The sequence below is a fragment of the Loxodonta africana genome, chromosome X (genome assembly GCF_030014295.1).
Source record: "Loxodonta africana isolate mLoxAfr1 chromosome X, mLoxAfr1.hap2, whole genome shotgun sequence".
Classification (NCBI taxonomy): Eukaryota; Metazoa; Chordata; class Mammalia; order Proboscidea; family Elephantidae; genus Loxodonta; species Loxodonta africana.
In genome coordinates, this window is record NC_087369.1 from 151909817 (window position 1) to 151927970 (window position 18154).

Genomic DNA, 18154 nt, shown 5'->3' on the forward strand with positions numbered 1-18154 from the left:
CTACAGATATGTAGCCACCAACGCCAAACTCAGAATCAAGACCACACTCTTCTCAGAAGGATGCACTGGAGTTTATTTGAGTTTAATTTTTAACTGTCTGTTGTCGACAGATGTTTCCATTATTATTTGTGGTAATAATAATAGGGGCCACAAATAATTACACAAATGCCCCTTCACAACAGAATGTTGTAATGTATATGTCTAGCAAACCCTAACCCAGTGGTTCTTAACCTTGTTTCTGCCCTTGATACCTGCCTCATTGGAAGAGTGATTCTAAACTAAAGAGCGCGGTATGTGTCAAAATCTTCAGATGATCAGATGTGGTTTGAAAACGGCCCCTGAGGGATTCTAATATACCACTCTTCCCCACATTCAACTGAGAATCATTCGCATAGATTGCTATGATTTAAGACCACACTCCTCAGAAAAATGATATTCAAAAATGATGACGATAATATATAAACATGGGTTTGTTCTACTTCAAAAAGAAAAGGCAAATTAAAGAACAATTACCAACCTTTCAAAAAGCATTCACTTACAAGTAGGATTCTATTTTAAAAGAAAGTTTAAATCCACTAAAAAAAAAACTATTAGAACTAATAATGACTTCAGCAAGGTTGCAGAATACAAAATTAATATACAAAAATCAATTGTATTTCTACATACTCCCAATGAACAATCTGAAAATGGAATTAGGTAAACAATTCCATTTAGCTAGGATCAAAAAGAATAAAATACTTTGGAATAAATTAACAAAAACGTACAGCTTATATTCTGAGAAGTATAAAAAATTGTTGAAAGAAATTAAAGACCTAAGTAAATGAAAAGGCATCCTGTATTCATGGATCAGAAGACAATATTGTTAGGACAGCAAATTGATCTATAGATCCCAAATTGATCTATAGATCCAATGTGATCCCCATCAAAATTCCAGCTGGCTTCTTTGCAGAAATTGACAAGCCAATCTTAAAATTCATATGGAAGTTCAAGGGACCCAGAATATTAAAAACAAGTGTGAAAAAGAAAAACAAAGTTGGAGGACTAACACTTTCTGATTTCAAAACTTACTACAAAGCTACAGAAATCCAGACCATATGATACTGGCAAAAGGATAGACATATAGACCAGTAGAATAGAATTGAGAGTCCAGAAATAAACTGTCACATTTATGGTCAATTGATTTTTTACAAGGATGCCAAGATAATTCAATGGAGAAAGAAAAGTCCTTTCAACAAATGGCTCTGAGACAACTAGATATCCATAAGCAAAAGAATGAATGTAGACCCCATACCTCACACCATATACAAAAATTAACTCAAAATGGATCAAAAACCTAAATTTAAGAGCTAAAACTATAAAACTCTTAAAGAAAACAGAGCCATAAATATTCACGATCTTGGATTAGGCAATGGTTTCTTAGATCTGACATCAAAAGCACAACCAACAAAAGAAAAAACAGATAAACTGAACTTTATTAAAATTAAAAAAAAACTTTGTGCTTCAAAGGACACCACCCAGAAAGTGAAAAGGCAACTCACAGAATGGGAGAAAATATTTGCAAATCATATATCCGATAAGGGAACTGTATACAGAATATATATATAAAGAGCTCTCACAACTCAACAATGACAAGACAACCCAATTAAAAAATGGACAAAAGATCTAAATAGGCATTTCTCCAAAGAAGATATACAAATGGTCAATAAGCACATGAAGAGATGCTCAACATCACTGGTCATTAACCCATTGCCATAGAGTCGATTCCGACTCACAGTGACCCTACAGGATAGGGTAGAACTGCCCCATAGGGTTTCCAAGGAGCAGCTGGTGGGTTTGAACTGCCAGCCTTTTAGTTAGCAGCCATAACTCTTAACCACTGTGCCACCAGGGCTCCTCATTAGTCATTAAACAAAACAAAAAAAAAAAACCCAAACCCGTCGCCATTGAGTCAATTCCAACTCACAGTGACCCTATAAGACAAAGTAGAACTGCCCCGTAGAGTTTCCAAGGAGCACCTGGTGGATTCAAACTGCTGACCTTTTGATTAGCAGCCATAACACTTAACCACTATGCCACCAGGGTTTCCACTAGTCATTAGGGAAATGCAAATCGAAACTACAATGAGATACTACTTCATACCCACTACAATGACTACAGTTTTAAAAAACAACAACAACAAAAAAAAGGAAAACAAGCATTGGTGAGGATATAGAGAAACTGGATCCCTCACACACTGCTGGCAGGTGTGTAAATTGATGAAGCCTCTTCTGCGAACAGGCTGGCAGCTCCTCAGAAGGTTAAACAGAGTTCTCCTATGACCCATCCATTCTAATTCCGGGTATACAGCCAAGAGAAATGAAAACATATGTCTACACAAAAACCTGAACACGAATGTTCATAGCAACATTACTCATAATAGCCAAAATGTGGAAACAACTCAAATGTCCATCAACTGATGAATGGATAAATAAAATGTAGTACATATCTATACAGTGAATAATGGGCCATAGAAAGGAAGTACTGATACATGCTACAATATAAATGAACCTTGAAAACATTATGCTAAGTGAAAGAAGCCAGTCCCAAAAGACCACGTATTATATGATCCCATTTATTTGAAATACCCAGAGGAGGTAAATCTATAGAAACAGAAATTAGATTAGTGGTTGCCTAGGGATGGAGGTGCCAGGAGAAGTGGGAGAAAAAGGGGAATGATTACTAATGGGTACAGAGATTTTGGAGGAGTAATGAAAATATTTTAAAATTTGTTGTGATGATCATACAGCTCTGTGGGTATTCTAAAAACCAGTGAGTTGTACATCTGAAATAGATGAACTACATATTATGTGACTTATATCTCAATACAGCTATTATAAAAAAGAAAATTCAAGTAATAACTTTTTAGGAACATGCCTACTTGATAGAGTGTATCTTAGGCAAGACAGCTGAGATAGTTTCCACAACATCTGCATATTCCAGTGAGGGAGCCCCCTTCTACAAAGGTAAGCACCTCGCTAACTCCAACATTATCCCCGGATCCCACTCTTTGCTCCTATGGCATATTATGCGTTGCTTATCGAGGCACTTTTTACAACACTGAGCAATGGCCTGTTTTCTTGTCTCTTGTCCCCTCCCCTAGACAATGAGCTCCTTGACAGCAGGGACATCATTTGCCTTGCTCACTGTTGTCTCCCTAGCACCCAGCACAGTGGCTGGCACAGAGTAGCTGCTCAATATATGTTGAATAAATGAATAAATCTTCATCTGCCTCAAGGGCACAAGGTTCTGAAGGCAATGTCAGGGCAGAAGCAGAGACAAGGAAGCTGGGGTGATGAGGATACAAAAGTGCCTAATTATGTTTCTAAGTTGTAAATTTAGCCTACACCCTGTCTATTACTGAGTCAGTCTGGAAGTCAGGAACACTCACCGGGCTCTGTGGCAAGAGGCTGCTACTGGTCTCTTGAGTACTGGGAGGTCGACTTCCACTTTCCTCCAGTGGCAAAATACCCCTTCGATCCAGCACACTGAAGGGTCAGAAGACGGGAGAGTTAACAATGCACTTTGCGTTCACCCCTCCACCCGCCCACTCCACTGAACCCTGTTGTGTAGACTGGAAACATAAGCCTGTCCTCCGGTAGGATAACCTGATCCTAGCAGCTGCCTCCTACCTTCCGGTCACTACTTTTCCCACAGAGCAGGGAACAAACAAATGAAACAAGAATGCAAGATCCATCCCTCCAAAACAAACTAGCTTATGGCCTATGGTCTGTGCCATGTAAATATGGCACCAAGGGACAATCCCTGGGAAGACCCATTTGACACTAACAGGTCACATTTAGAAGAATGCATCACACCAGGTAATAGGGTCCAGTCGAGTTACTCATCCCAAGAGCCCCAAGACCTCCTAGTCCCCCGAGTACCTGGGGGGCAAGGGGCCACACAGCACTTCACAGCAGTTCTTCACGATGTTGCCATGGCTGTAGGGATTCTGGACACGATTCTTCCCTGTCCATGAACCTTTGATCTGCAGGATAAAATCCAAGACTTACAATAAAATCATGTCAAAGAAATACAATACAGAGACATAGAAAAATGTTCACAAATAGAATGAGTGGAAAAAGCAAGTAACTGAATGATATGTATTATTTTTATTTTAAAATTATATAATATATACATAAACAAACACTGAGAACAAGTCTGAAAAAAAAACCCCATTGCTCATCAAGTCGATTCCGACTCATAGCGACCCTATAGGACAGAGTAGAACTGCCCCATAGAGTTTCCAAGGAGCGCCTGGTGGATTCAAACTGCCGACCTTTTGGTGAGGAGTTGTAGCTCTTAACCACTACACCACCAGGGTCTCTTCTAGGCAAGTCTAGAAGACTATAAATCCTATCACTAACAATGGTGATCTCTAGGAGGTGAAGTTACAGGGATAATTTTTGCTCATCCGTTATTTTCTGATTTTCTACAATGAATATGGATTCACTGGCAATTGTCAAAATGCAAACATTAATCAGTGCAACTGTCCCTTTCCATTCCAAATCCAGAGGCCCCAGCAAGCGTTTACGGACCTATGAACACCTGAAGACCTTGTACCCACCCAACTTTTCGATCTCTTTTTCCTAACGCCCTACAAACATTTAGTTCAAAACAAAGCAGTCTGCTTTCTGCTCCACACACATGTATCTGATTCAACAATCCCCCATGTCAGGTTTTTGCTCGCCTCAGCCTTTCAGGCCCTGGAGACTCAGTTCTCTAGCAGGTAACAAGAGAATAGGCTTTTAGGAGAAGAGGAATATGTGGTGAGGAGGAAGAAAAATGGACTCACGTCTTCATTGGTTGTCTGGTTGAGAGCCACAAGGAAAGTGTGAAATCCAGTCAGTCCCACGACAGACCAGAGTGTAAAAAAGCAAATGAGTACTTCTAGAACAGTGAGTGATGTTAAGGAATGTTGAAGGACCCACACCAGGGGACTCAATGCCTTAGCCCACGCTGGTCACACCATTTTTACCTCTTGGAACAAATGTCACAAATGGTCAAGTATCTATATATAACAACAGATGAATTCTAAACTCGCTGGATTTGTACTTTACGAAAGGTAAAAGATTCCTGTTGTCACCAGCATCTCTACCATAGTTAAGTGCTTGTCTATTTATTCATCACTAGTTTGTTGCGGGGAAGTTAAGGAGGGAGCCAAAGCTAAACATTCTTGCCCATCACTGCCAATGCAAAACCCATCAATAAATAAACTTTATAAATAAAAAATTGGTGGAGAAAAACATAATGTGATTTACAGAAATTTCATCTGAATCTCCTTTTCAGAAATGCAGCTCCTGTACAAAATAAGCCTTTGCTGTAACAGAAAGGTGGGGCTTCCAGAAAGGGACGTAAGAGGTGTACTGAGGCAAAGTACAGCCCACTAGAGGAGGCAGGGCTGAGCCTGAGATCAGAAGGACTTGAGAGTAAGGCAATGGAGGAGGGGCTACAGGAAAGGCCTTCCTTTAAGCCATGGCCATCTTCCCCCTTCTGGTTGCTACCACTAAGACTACATTATTTATTTTAGGCTTTGGCACTGCTTGATTTCTGAAAAATTGGATGGTTGGGGAGCTGCAGGGAGAAAGCATGCTGAAGAGTAATTTAAGAGGGCTTCACAGGGACATCCTTCCCAGGGAGGATATGTGCCAGGAGTTTCTTTCAACGTCTCCAGGAAGCCAATTTTCAAAGATTCTGTGAGATTGAGAAGAGGAGCAGAGAGAAAGGTTAGTGACTTTAGTAAAAAAAAAAAAAAAAAAAAAAGCACACTACCCTAATGCCTGCTCACTTACTTCCCTCCTTAACACTTGTTAAACATTAGCAGAAGATAAGCTCTCACTCAGGCAAGGGACACTCACCTCCAAGCTGGTCGTCTCAGACTAAAGAGTTCACATTTCCAACAAAGGACCAGGCACTGGACTAGCAAGTCGGGCAGAAGCCAAGCATCGGCCCCCTTCCCTTTTCCCTAGCCCCTAACTATGGACATGTAAACACAAAAACCAAACCAGTCGCCACTGAGTCAATTTTGACTCATGGCAATTCCATGTGTTGCAGAGAACTGCTCCACAGGGTTTTCAAAGGCTGTGACCTTTCAGAAGTAGACCACCAGGCCTTTCTTCCAAGGTATCACCTTGTGGATTTGAAACTCCATCTTTTTAGTTAGTACCCAAGCCCTTAACTATTTGTGCCACCCAGGGACATGTAAGGGGATATAAACAGTTGAGAAAAAAAAAATCCAAGAAAAATCTTCTCTCATCACCAATCTGTGTCCCTCCTTTGTTAAAAATCCAGCTCAAAACCCATCTCTTCCCTGGAAGCTTTCATGATTTAGGCTATTCTTTTAACTGTATATCCCATGCCCTTAGATGGTTGTGTGTGGGTGTGCCTGTGTGCACATGTGTGCACACACACAGTGTGTTTCTCTATCTCCCAAAGTAGATCATGAGCTACTGAAAGGTGTTTCGCTGGTATAACCCCCTTCTACCATCTCACGGCAGGTCTTGTAAGGCAGAAAAATAGAGGATGCATATAGCCAAAATACATCCCCGACCTTTGGAATCAGCTCAGAAATGCCCAGTACACTAGATCAGTGATTATGACCCTAGTCCCCAGCACAGGGCCTGAGAGAAGGCCAACACACTCAGTAAATGCTTACTGACGTGAGCTGAGGTTTGGAGTCCCACTCAAGGGCAGGTGGTAGTGCTCATTCTAATTTGTCCTAAAGGGCATTCATAACGGTAAAGTCCCATCAGGAAACCCAACCAATCCCCTAGGCCATCCTCAAGTCCTCTTCCACCCCCATCCTCACTCCAATAGCAGACACTGCCCTGCATACTCACTGAGGGCCACATAGACGATGTTGAAGGCGAAGACATAGATTGTGAGGAGGGAGAGAGAAAGGATGAAGAGGTAGAAGTAGCGGTAGTTCCTCTTTCCAACACAATTCCCCACCCAGGGACAGTGATGGTCGAAGCGCTCTGTGGAAGAAATAGAGTCCAGCTTCAAAGCCTCCAGAACAAATAGCAACCCCACCATGCATATAATACCTAATTCAAATACCCTCAGGATCACTGCCTATTTCAATTATAAAAAGTGCTGGTTTCATAGATATGTGAGACGGTGGCAAGATGAAAGGGCAGAAAGGGACAGGAGCTGCTTGAATGGACATGGGAAATCCAGGGTGGGAAGGAGGAGTGTGCTGTCACATTATGGGGAGAGCCACTAGGGTCACATAGCAATGTGTGTATAAATTTTTGTATGAGAAACTAACTTGAACTGTAAACTCTCACTTAAAGCACGATAAAAAAAAAAAGCGCTGGTTTCTATTGTTTATTTTTTCAAAATGTTTTCATATTCACCTTGTTTGATTACTGCAATCACTCAGAAAGTTGGGCAAATGATGATATTCTTTTTTTTTATTGTACTTTAGATGAAGGTTTACAGAACAAACTAGCTTCTCATTAACAGTACACACGTTGTTCTATGACATTGGTTAACAACTCCATGACATGTCTATACTCTCCCTTCTCCACCATGGGTTATGGGTTCCCTATTACCAGCTTCCTGTCCCCTCCTGCCTTCTAGTCTTTGCCCCTGGACTGGTGTGCCCATTTAGTCTCATTTTGTTTTATGAGCCTGTCTAATCTTTGGCTGAGGAGTGAACCTCAGGAGTGACTTCGTTACTGGATTAAAAGGGTGTCCAGGGACCATACTCTTAGGGTTTCTCCAGTCTCTGTCAGGCCAGTAAGTCTGGTATTTTTTTACGAGTTAGAATTTTGTTCTACATTTTTCTCCAGCTCTGTCCAGGACCCACTATTGTGATCCCCGTCAGAGCAGTCAGTGGTGGAAGCGGGGCACCATCTAGTTGTGCTGGACTCAGTCTGGTGGAGACTGTGGTAGTTGCGGTCCACTAGTCCTTTGGACTGATCTTTTCCTTGTGTCTTTAGTTTTCTTCATTCTCCCTTGATCCCAAAGGGGTAAGACCAGTGGAGTATCTCAGATGGCCACTCACAGGCTTTTGAGACCCCAGATGCTACTCACCAAAGCAGAATGTAGAGCATTTTCTTTATAAACTGTACTAAGCTAGATGTTCCCCGAGACCATGGTCCCCACAGCCCTCAGCCCAGCAATTCAGTCCCTCAGAGAGTTTGGATTTGTCTATGGAGCTTCCATGACCTTGTCGTGTACAAGTTGTGCTGGCTTTCCCAGTATTGTGCACTGTCTTACCCTTCACCAAAGTAACCATTTATCTACTGCCTATTTAGTGTTTTTCCATTCCCACCTCTCCCCTCCCTCATAACTATCAAAGATCGTTTCTTTTTGTGTGTAAACCTAAAAGGTGATTTTCTTGTCCCCATTTTACAGATGAGGAAACTAAGGTACTGAATGGCTAAGTTAGTGGCAGAGCCAACGCTTTTCCAAATAAAATTCTTAATAGGTGTGCGTATTAAGTTCAGGAAAAATAAATAGGTGGTAACAGCAAGGGAAATTTGAAAAACGAGTAGTGGGATTTTTCTTGAACTCCAGTTACTGAAAGTAGTATAACCCACCACCCCAGTGCTGTCAAAAATAGTATAAAACTACAATAATTAAAATGGTGTGGTGTAGTTCAATGGAATGGAAAGAGCTCAGAAACACACTCTTGAATATATAAGAATTTACTGTCCACTAGGCAGCATTACAAAAATCAGTGGTAAAAGGAATTATTATTTCATAAATAATTCTGGGACAACTGGCTATTTGGGGGCGGAGGGGAGAAGGTTAGATCCTTTTTCCACACTATCAAAATAAATTCCAGGTGAATTAAAAAGTTAAATATAAAAGCAAGGTGAAACCATAAAACAACTATAAAGAATAAATGTACATTTACCCTTTATATGAAGAAGGACTTTCCAAGCATAAAAGTAATGAAAGAAAACACAGATACCAAATAAAAAATAGATTTGACTCCATAAATTAAAAAAAAAATTATCAATGGTAAAAATACTATAAAAATTAAAAAGCAAAAAGAAAATGGGAATATGTGCAAATATTGTACCTTGTTAAATGAAAAGTCCTTAGAAATCAATAAGAAAAAACAAATACTCCTTCAAGAAAATAGTCAAAGGGCAAAAACAATAAATACCATATAAACATATATTGAAAGACTTTACAGATTCATAAATAACTCAGTGCAATGCCAGCATAATAGTGAGAAACTGTGTTTTGTTCATCTGTTTTGTTTTTTTGCCTATCAAAATAAGAATACAAAAAACATCCAGTGCTAGTGAGACTAGGATAAAAACGGACATTCTCATATACTGCTTGTGGGAGTATAAACTGAGAAAACCTTTCTGGAAAGCAATTTGGCAATATGTATCAAGAGTCTTAATAATGCTCATACCTTTTTGACAATAAATGTATTTCAGTAATTTATCACAAGGAAACAGAGATGTACCCAGAAATTTAAGTTCAATAACTTCAATTGCAGAGTTATAATAATGAATAAAATGGAATAGTGGATAATGTCTAATGATAAGCGATTGCCTAAATAAGTCTATAACCACATGATGGATTATGCAGTCATTAAAGTAAAATATTCAAAAACATTAGAGACACAGAAAATGCTCATGATATAAAGTTAATTGAGAAAAAGCAGGATTAAAAGTTCTATCATGTATGATTCAATTTAACAAACAAAAGGGAGACTGGGAGGCAACACAGCAAAATGGATAGTGAGTTTAAGTTTTACTTATATTTTCTGTACTTTCCATATTTTCTACAATGAACATGTATTATTTTAATGAATGCAAATAAACAAAGAATAAAATATATCATTTTTACAGAAAAATGAGCTGTGTACTGATCAAAAAATAAGGCTATAAGAATGGTATGTCTCCTCAGGCCCATAAAACGAAATGAGACTAAAGGGGCACACCAGCCCAGGGGCAAGGACTAGAAGGCAGGAGGGGACAAAAAAGCTGGTAACGGGGAACCCAGGGTTGAGAAGGGAGAGTGTTGACATGTCGTGGGGTAGTTAACCAGTGTCATAAAACAATATGTGTACTAACTGTAAACCTTCATCTGAAGTACAATAAATAAAAATTTAAAAAAAAAAGGAATTGAAGAATGGTACGTCTCCTGGTTAGAGGGTCCCAATATACCTTTTCAGAAAAGGGAAGGAAGCTGTAAAGAGGAATGACATGCCCAAGAGGTTAGGGCAATGTCTGGATCAAGAATTATACATATTGCCTCATTTTAAGCCAACCTGCCATATGAAAACACTAGAAAATACAGATTTGTATAGATACATATTTTTACAGGTTTTTAAATCACATTTTCCTTATAATACAAGTAATACACACTCATCATAGAAAACGTGAAAGAAATAAAAAGAAAAATGAAAGAAACACTATTACTCATAATTCCATACCTATAGATAACTAATTACAAGCATTCTGGTGCATTTTCTTGAAGATTTCTTTATACATACTTAGAATTTTTTAAAACAAGTAACTGAGATCACACTGCAAGGGTAGCCTACCTCCTGTTTTATTTCACTTAGCTTTCTGGTATGAGCTTTTCCCATAAAATTGTATTATATGAATATCCCACTATTTGACCACTCATCTATTGGTGGACATTGGCTTCTTTCCAATTTTCACTCTTATAACAATCTTGAGGTAAATGATTCCGTACCTAAATCTTTTACCACATCACTGATTATTTTCTTGGGATAGATCCCTAGAAAAGGAATCACTGGCATTAAAGGGTATCCATGTTTTAAGGTTTTTGATGAATCTTACTAGGTTGCTGTCCAAAAACATTCTTCCAATTTACACTCCTACCAGTGTAACACTAGGCATTATCACTTTTTCCTTGCTAAGTTTCTAAGTTACAAAAAAGGCATCCTGTCCTTTAATAGGTGACTGGATAAACAAAGTATGGTACATCCATGCAATGGAGTATTATGCAGTGATAAAAAGAAATGAGTTATGAAGCCACAAAAAGACATAGAGGAACCTTAAATGCATATTGCTAAGTGAAAGAAACCAGTCTGAACAAGCTACATACTGTATGATTCCCACTACATGACATTCTGGAAAAGGTAAAACTATACAGACAGTGAAGAGATCAGTGGTTGCCACAGGGTCAGGGGTAGGGGTGAGGGATAAATAGGTGGAGCACAGGGCATTTTTAGGGAAGTGAAACTCTTCTGCATGATACTATAATGCTGGATACATGACATTACGCATTTGTCAAAACCCATGGAACTGTATAACACAAACAGTGAACCCTAATGTAAACGATGGACTTTAGTTAATAGTAATATATCAATATCAGTTCAATTATAACAAATGAATCACAGGAATGCAAGATGTTAATAGGTGTGGTGCAATGAATCACTTTTATTTGACCTTTCTAGTCATGGTCTTGTAACTCCCATTAAATGACTGGTTGGGACTATGCAAATGAGGTGTGTGGAACCCTTGCAGGGATTGGACAGTCTGTTAATGCAAATAAGATGCATGGAACCCTTGTAGGGGATTGGACAGTTCATGGTCTTGTTGAGGTGAGGGGACACGCCTTGGAACTGATAAGGAGCTTGCTATATATATAACCATCTTCCCTGACAGAGCTTTTAGAGAGAAACAGAGAGAGAAGGAACTTTAACACTGAAGACAGCAAGAGATGGCACGGCAGGAACAAGAGTGATAGCAGCACAAGACGGCAGGAACAAGAGTGATAGCAGCACAAGACGGCAGAAACCAAGCGACCAGCGCGAGAAGGCTGCGGTGGGGTTCACTGACCCACAGAGCTAAGGGCTGTAACACTTGCCCAAGCAGGACTCAGTGGCTTCAAGACTCCAAGCAGGGCCCGGGGGCAGCAGCCAAGATGAAGCTATCCTGATGGAATGAAGAACCTGAATTGTTCCTGTTACTTCCGAGTTGATCCTGGTCCTGAGTTGTAACCTGTTACTTCCCTAAGAAACCCCATAATGATAGGTACGGTTCATGAGTTCTGTGAGATGTTGCAGTGAATTACCGAACCCAAAGACGGGCAGAAGAGTACTGAGGGAAGGGTGAGTAGTTGGTATTAGAGATGACGGAGTGGTACAGCAGTTTGGAGAAGTTGGACATCTTTTACCTCTGCCTCATAGGAACTAGTTTTGTGCTGATTTTTACAAATTATTCATTTAATAGGAGAAATACGAGCCCTGGTGGCATGAATGTTAAGCGCTCAGCTGCTAACCAAAAGGTTGGCAGTTCCAACCCACCCAGTGGCTCTGAGAGAGAAAGACCTAGTGATCTGCTGTAAAGATTACAGCCTAGAAAACCCTATGGGCCAGTTCTACTCTGTTATATGGAGTCACCATGAGTTGAAAATGTCTCGACAGGACCTAACAGTAATAGGAGAACTAATGTGCGAGAGGGAGAGGGGTATATTGGAGCTCTCTGTACTTTTTCTGCACCATTTTTCTGTAAACCTACAACCGCTCTAAAAAATAAAGTTTATTACAAAAGAAGGAATCCTGTTTTAATTTTTATTCCTTTGATTATCAGAAGAGATAAATATGTATTTATCTCTAACTAGCCAATTGTATTTTCCTGTTCGATGAACTGTCCTTATTTCTATTGGAGTGGTAATGCTTTTAAAAAAGCCATGTGTATGAATTCTTTATATTTAAGAATATTAACAAGGAGAGGAAATTTTTTATGAAAACCTTCACATCGGATCTCCTTAAAATACCAAGTTTTCTGGTTCATTTAAAATGGGTTTCAATTTATAAAAATCCTATCTACAAATAGCTTTTTACCATATGAAGTAAGCTGGATTTTCCCAACCCTTGCCTATAGACTTGGGTAGTAAGAAGAAAGCAACGTGCTCAGACATGCTATATGGCGTATATAAGGAATGTTAGACATATGCCGGTTGACAGTATAAGGAATTTCATACATATGCCTACTAATACCCCAAAACCAAACCAAACCCATTGCTGTCGAGTCGATTGCAACGCATAGCAACCCTCTAGGACAGAGTAGAACTGCTCCATACGGTTTCCAAGGAGCGCCTGGTGGATTTGAACTGCTGACCTTTTGGTTAGCAGCCGTAGCTCTTAACCACTGCGCCACCATGCCTACTAACAGGCATGTTTATTGCCTGTTTCTGATCTTTCCCAGGGTTTAGCACACAGTAGGCAGTGAATACAACTAAGTCACATATACGCAGATGGAAGTACAGAACACGTATACTCTCCTTCCTTACAGCAGTGGCACAGGTAGAATAAATGAGTTTTAGAATCAGACCTGGGCCAGCTCCTTCTCATCCTAATTACATGGATCAACACAAAGTTTCTTCACCTACTTCTTCATCTGTAAAATGGGGACAATACCTAGCTCGTGGGGTAGTTATGAGTCTTAAATAAGGCAAAGGGAAAGCACTTAGTACAGGGCCTAGTATGTAGCAGAAACTTAGTAAACGCTAGCAACTTTCTTCTTCTAGAGAGTACTACTTCTTACATAGATAGCCCTTCCTTCCCCGACACTGCCCTCCAGTGGACTAGGTTCTCCTCCCCTATGCAAGGTGGGCCCCAGTTGAAACAGATGCAGCAGAAGAAAATCTAGATTTCTAAAACAGGCCGATTAAAGAAGTTTATTTTCCCATTTACCAAAGAGCTTTTCATTTTAGACTAAAGGATGTTTAAATGAAGATTTGATCTACACAATTGATTGACAGTTGTTCTGGAGCTTGTTTCTTACGTAAAGTGAGTTATAATCTATCTTCCCCTTAGTTTTACTCACCCACACAGTTGTCACAGATGCTGCAATGGGAGGCCCGGGGAGGCCGGAAGATCTTGCATGTATAACAGTACTTCAGTTTCACAATCTGGTTATTTATCTGGAAATTCTTGATACGAGGTGGTGGTCGCTGACCCTGGGGTACCGCACCATTGGTAGCTTCTGTAAATCAGTAAAGACAGTTAACATCACAGCTGTCCATTATTTGAGCTCAAATGTCTCATCACCTCTCCAAAAGGAATAGGGTAATCAAAGGTTCCCTGGACCCACTGTCTTCTTCAGACTAGCATTTCCAGACAACATTCCGTATCACAGTGTATCCCCCCAAATTCCACTGAATGCCATGCAATTCTTTTGCATACATGTGAAAAAGTGTTCCTTCAAGATTTTTTGTCTGATTACAAAAAGAAACATTCATAAAACAAGAAACAGAAATGGCCACAATACATTATGGAACAAAAACGTCCAACTTCACTAATAACGAAAGATATAAAAATGAAAACACAAAGATACCACAGCTACCTATTATATTAACAAATACATAAAAGAATAAAAATACCCAGTATTGGCAAGGGTTTGGGGGAAAGGTCATTCTCATACATTACTAAGAGCAATATGGAAGCAGCTACCAAAATATTAAATGTGTATATTCTTTGACCTTCTAGGAACTTACCAAAATTACAAACAAATGTACAAAAGATGTTTATTTCTACAAGGATACTTGTCACAGGATCACTTTTAATAGTGAAAAGCTGAAAATAACCTTGATAATTAGTTAAAGAAGGTTAAGTTAGCTAACTTAGTTGTTAGTTAATGTGAGGTACTACTACTAAATTACGATACATAGACTGAAATATTATATAGCCATTTAAAATGATGCAGATGAATGGTGACAGGAAAATAGTCACAATATATTGCAAAATGAAGATGCAAGCTAAAAACAAATGTATAAAAGTCCACTAATTTGCAAAAATAAAATATATGCATAGAAAAAACAATGATAAAACTTATAATTAGAAAAAATTCTTTAAAAATTAAAGTAATACATGCTTATTGCAAAAGATTTGGAGGAAAAAAACAGAAAATATACTGAAGAAAAATAAAAATCACTGATAGTCTCTCAACTCAGAGACAGTCATACATTTTAGTATATTTCTTTCTAAATTGTATTTAACACTTTGAGGACTATGGTGCACCTAAGCCAAACCATGGTGTTTTCAATCGCCTGATATGCACTTGAAAGCTGGGCAATGAATAAGGAAGACTGAAGAAGAACGAATGCCTTTGAATTGTGGTGTTGGTGAAGAATATTGAAAATACCAAGGACTGCCAGAAGAACGAACAAATGTCTTGAACACGTACAGCCAGACTGCTTCTTAGAAGCAAGGATGGCGAGACTTCATCTCACATACTTTGAACATGTTATCAGGAGGGACTAGACCCTGGAGAAGGACATCATGCTTGTTAAAGTAGAGGGTCATTGAAAAAGAGGAAGATCCTCAGCGAGATGGATTGACACAGTGGCTACAACAATGGGCTCAAACACAGCAACGATTGTGAGGATGGCGCCGGACAGGGGAGTGTTTTGTTCTGTCGTACAGAGGGTGGCTATGAGTTGGAACTGACTCAATGGCACCTAACAACAACAAAATTTAACAGATAACCATTCATGATTTTTTGAAACTTGAGATCATATTAAAAACACAATTTTGTACTCGGTATTTCTCACTGAACATTATACTGTGAACGTTTTCCCATGGTCGTTCATTTATTTTTAAAACATCCTTAGTGGCACTATAATACTCCATCCTGTGGACGCACTGTGATTTCCTTAACCATTCCATATTGTTGGGCATTTAAGCTGCCTCTAGTTTTTTACTGTTTAAATGATGCTGCATGTAAAAACTTAAAACATTACACTCAACAACAAAAAGACAAACAATCCAATTAAAAAATGGGCAAAGGACATGAACAGACACTTCACAAAAGAAGACATTTAGGCAGCTAACAAACATATGAAAAGATGCTCACAATCATTAGCCATTGTTGTTATGTTGTTAGGTGCTATCAAGTCAGTTCCGACTCATAGTGACCCCATGTAAAACAGAACGAAACGCTGCCATTCCTGCACCATCCTCATAATCGTTGCTATGCCAGAGCCCATCTTTGCAGCCACTGTGTCAATGCATCTCATTGAGGATCTTCCTCTTTTTTAATGACCCTCGACTTTACCAAGCATGATGTCCTTCTCCAGGGACTGACCCCTCCTGATAACATGTCCAAAGTATGTGAGACAAAGTCTCACCATCCTCACTTCAAAGGAGCATTCTGGCTGTACTTCTTCTGAGACAGATTTGTTCTTCTTCTGGCTAAAGCCAAACCTCTTGCTGTTGAGTCGATTCCAACTCATAGCAGTCATGGTATATTCAATATTCTTTGCCAAGACCATAATTCAAAGGCATTAATTTTTCTTCAGTCTTCTTCATTCACTGTCCAGTATATGAGGTGATAGAAAGTACCATGGCTTAGGTCAGGTGCAACTTAGTTCTCAAAGTGATATCTTTGCTTTTTAATGCTTAAAAGAGATATTTTGCAGCAGATTTGCCCAATGCAATATGTCGTTTGATCTCTTGACTGCTGCTTCCACGGGCACTGATTGTGGATCCAGGTAAAATGAAATCCTTGACAACTTCAACCTTTTCTCTGTTTATCATGATGTTGCTTATTGGTCCAGTTGTAAGGATTTTTGTTTTCTTTATGTTGAGGTGTAATCTATACTGAAGGCTGTAGGCTTTGATCTTCATCAGTAAGTACTTCAAGTCCTCTTCGCTTTCAGCAGTCAAGGTTGTGTCATCTGCATATTGAAGGTTGTTAATGAGTCTTCCTTCAATCCTGATGCCGCGTTCTTCCTGATATTGCCCAGCTTCTTGGATTATTTGCTCAGCACACAGACTGAATAAGTATGGTGAAAGGATACAGCCCTGATGCACACCTTTCCTGACTTGAAACCATGCAGTATCCCCTTGTTCTGTTCGAATGACTGCTTCTTGGACAATGTACAGGTTCCTCATGAGCACGATTAAGTGTTCTGGAATTGTCATTCTTCCCAATGTTAGCCATAATTTGTTATGATCCATACAGTCGAATGCCTTTATATAGTCAATAAAACACAGGTAAACATCTTTCTGGTTATCAAAACTACAATGAGATACCATCTCACCCCGGCAAGAAAGGCGCTGATCAAAACAACAGAAAACAACAATTGCTGGCAAGGTTGTGGGGAGATTGAAACTCTTACACACTGCTGATAGGAATGCAAAATCGTACAACTACTATGGAAAACGGTATGGTGCTTCCTTAAAAAGCTAGAAATAGAAATACCATACGATCCAGCAATTCCATTCCTAGGAAAACATCCTAGAGAAATAAGAGCTGTGACATGAATAGACATGCACACCCATGTTCACTGCAGCATTATTCACAATAGCAAAAAGATGGAAACAACCTAAATGCCCAGCAACAGATGAATAGATAAACAAACTGCAGTACATACACACAATGGAATACTACAGAACAATAAAGAATAATGGTGAATCCTCAAAACATCTCACAGCAAGGATGAATCTGGAGGACATTATACTGAGTAAAATAAGTCAATCACAAAACGACAAATATTTTATGAGACCACTATTATAAAAAGTCAAGAAAAGGTTTACAACATAGAAAGAAATATTCTTTGATAGCTACCAGGGATGGAAGTGGGAGGGAGGGGAAATCACTTACTAGATAATAGACATGTGTTAATTCTGGTGAAGGGAAAGGCAATATGCAATATAGAGTAAGTCAGCACAACATGACCACAGCAGGGGGAAGACACTGAGAGGTACGCAAGTCTAAAAAGCAACTACAGTAAATACTATAACAGACAATCCTACAAGGTGTGGGAGGATGTATGGGAGTACATCCACGTGCATATATAGATTTGGCTATGGATATTTCTACATACATATTTGTACGTGCTGCATGTATATTCATATATATATAATAGACCACACAGGGGGCACAGTCATGGAAACTTCCTAGACATAGCCAAACACCTCTGGGGACTGAGCTACTGGGCTTGAAGGCTAAGGACCATAGTCTTGGGAAACATCTAGCTCAGTTGGCATAACATAGTTCATAAAGACAATGTTCTACATCCTGCTTTGGCGAATAGCATCTGGGGTCTTAAACGCTTGTGAGGAGCCATCTAAGATACAACTGTTGGTCTCTTTCCATCTGGAGCAAAGGAGAGTCAAGAAAACCAAACAGTCAAGAAATCAATTAGTCCAAAGGACTAA

The 18154-nt window shown here is 39.3% G+C and overlaps 1 protein-coding gene across 2 annotated transcripts in view; it reads right to left on the bottom strand.

Annotated features, from left to right (window-relative positions):
* ZDHHC9 (zinc finger DHHC-type palmitoyltransferase 9) overlaps positions 1-18154 on the bottom strand; it is a 39947-nt gene that overhangs the window by 5324 nt on the left and 16469 nt on the right. For both annotated transcript variants that reach the window (XM_003414748.4, XM_010594650.2), the window contains 6 exons: positions 13818-13976; positions 6876-7013; positions 5682-5730; positions 4832-4934; positions 3921-4024; positions 3428-3524 (listed from right to left, as the gene is read on the bottom strand). In XM_003414748.4, coding sequence (XP_003414796.1) covers positions 3428-3524; positions 3921-4024; positions 4832-4934; positions 5682-5730; positions 6876-7013; positions 13818-13976 — 650 coding nt within the window. The remainder of the gene's footprint in view (positions 1-3427; positions 3525-3920; positions 4025-4831; positions 4935-5681; positions 5731-6875; positions 7014-13817; positions 13977-18154) is intronic.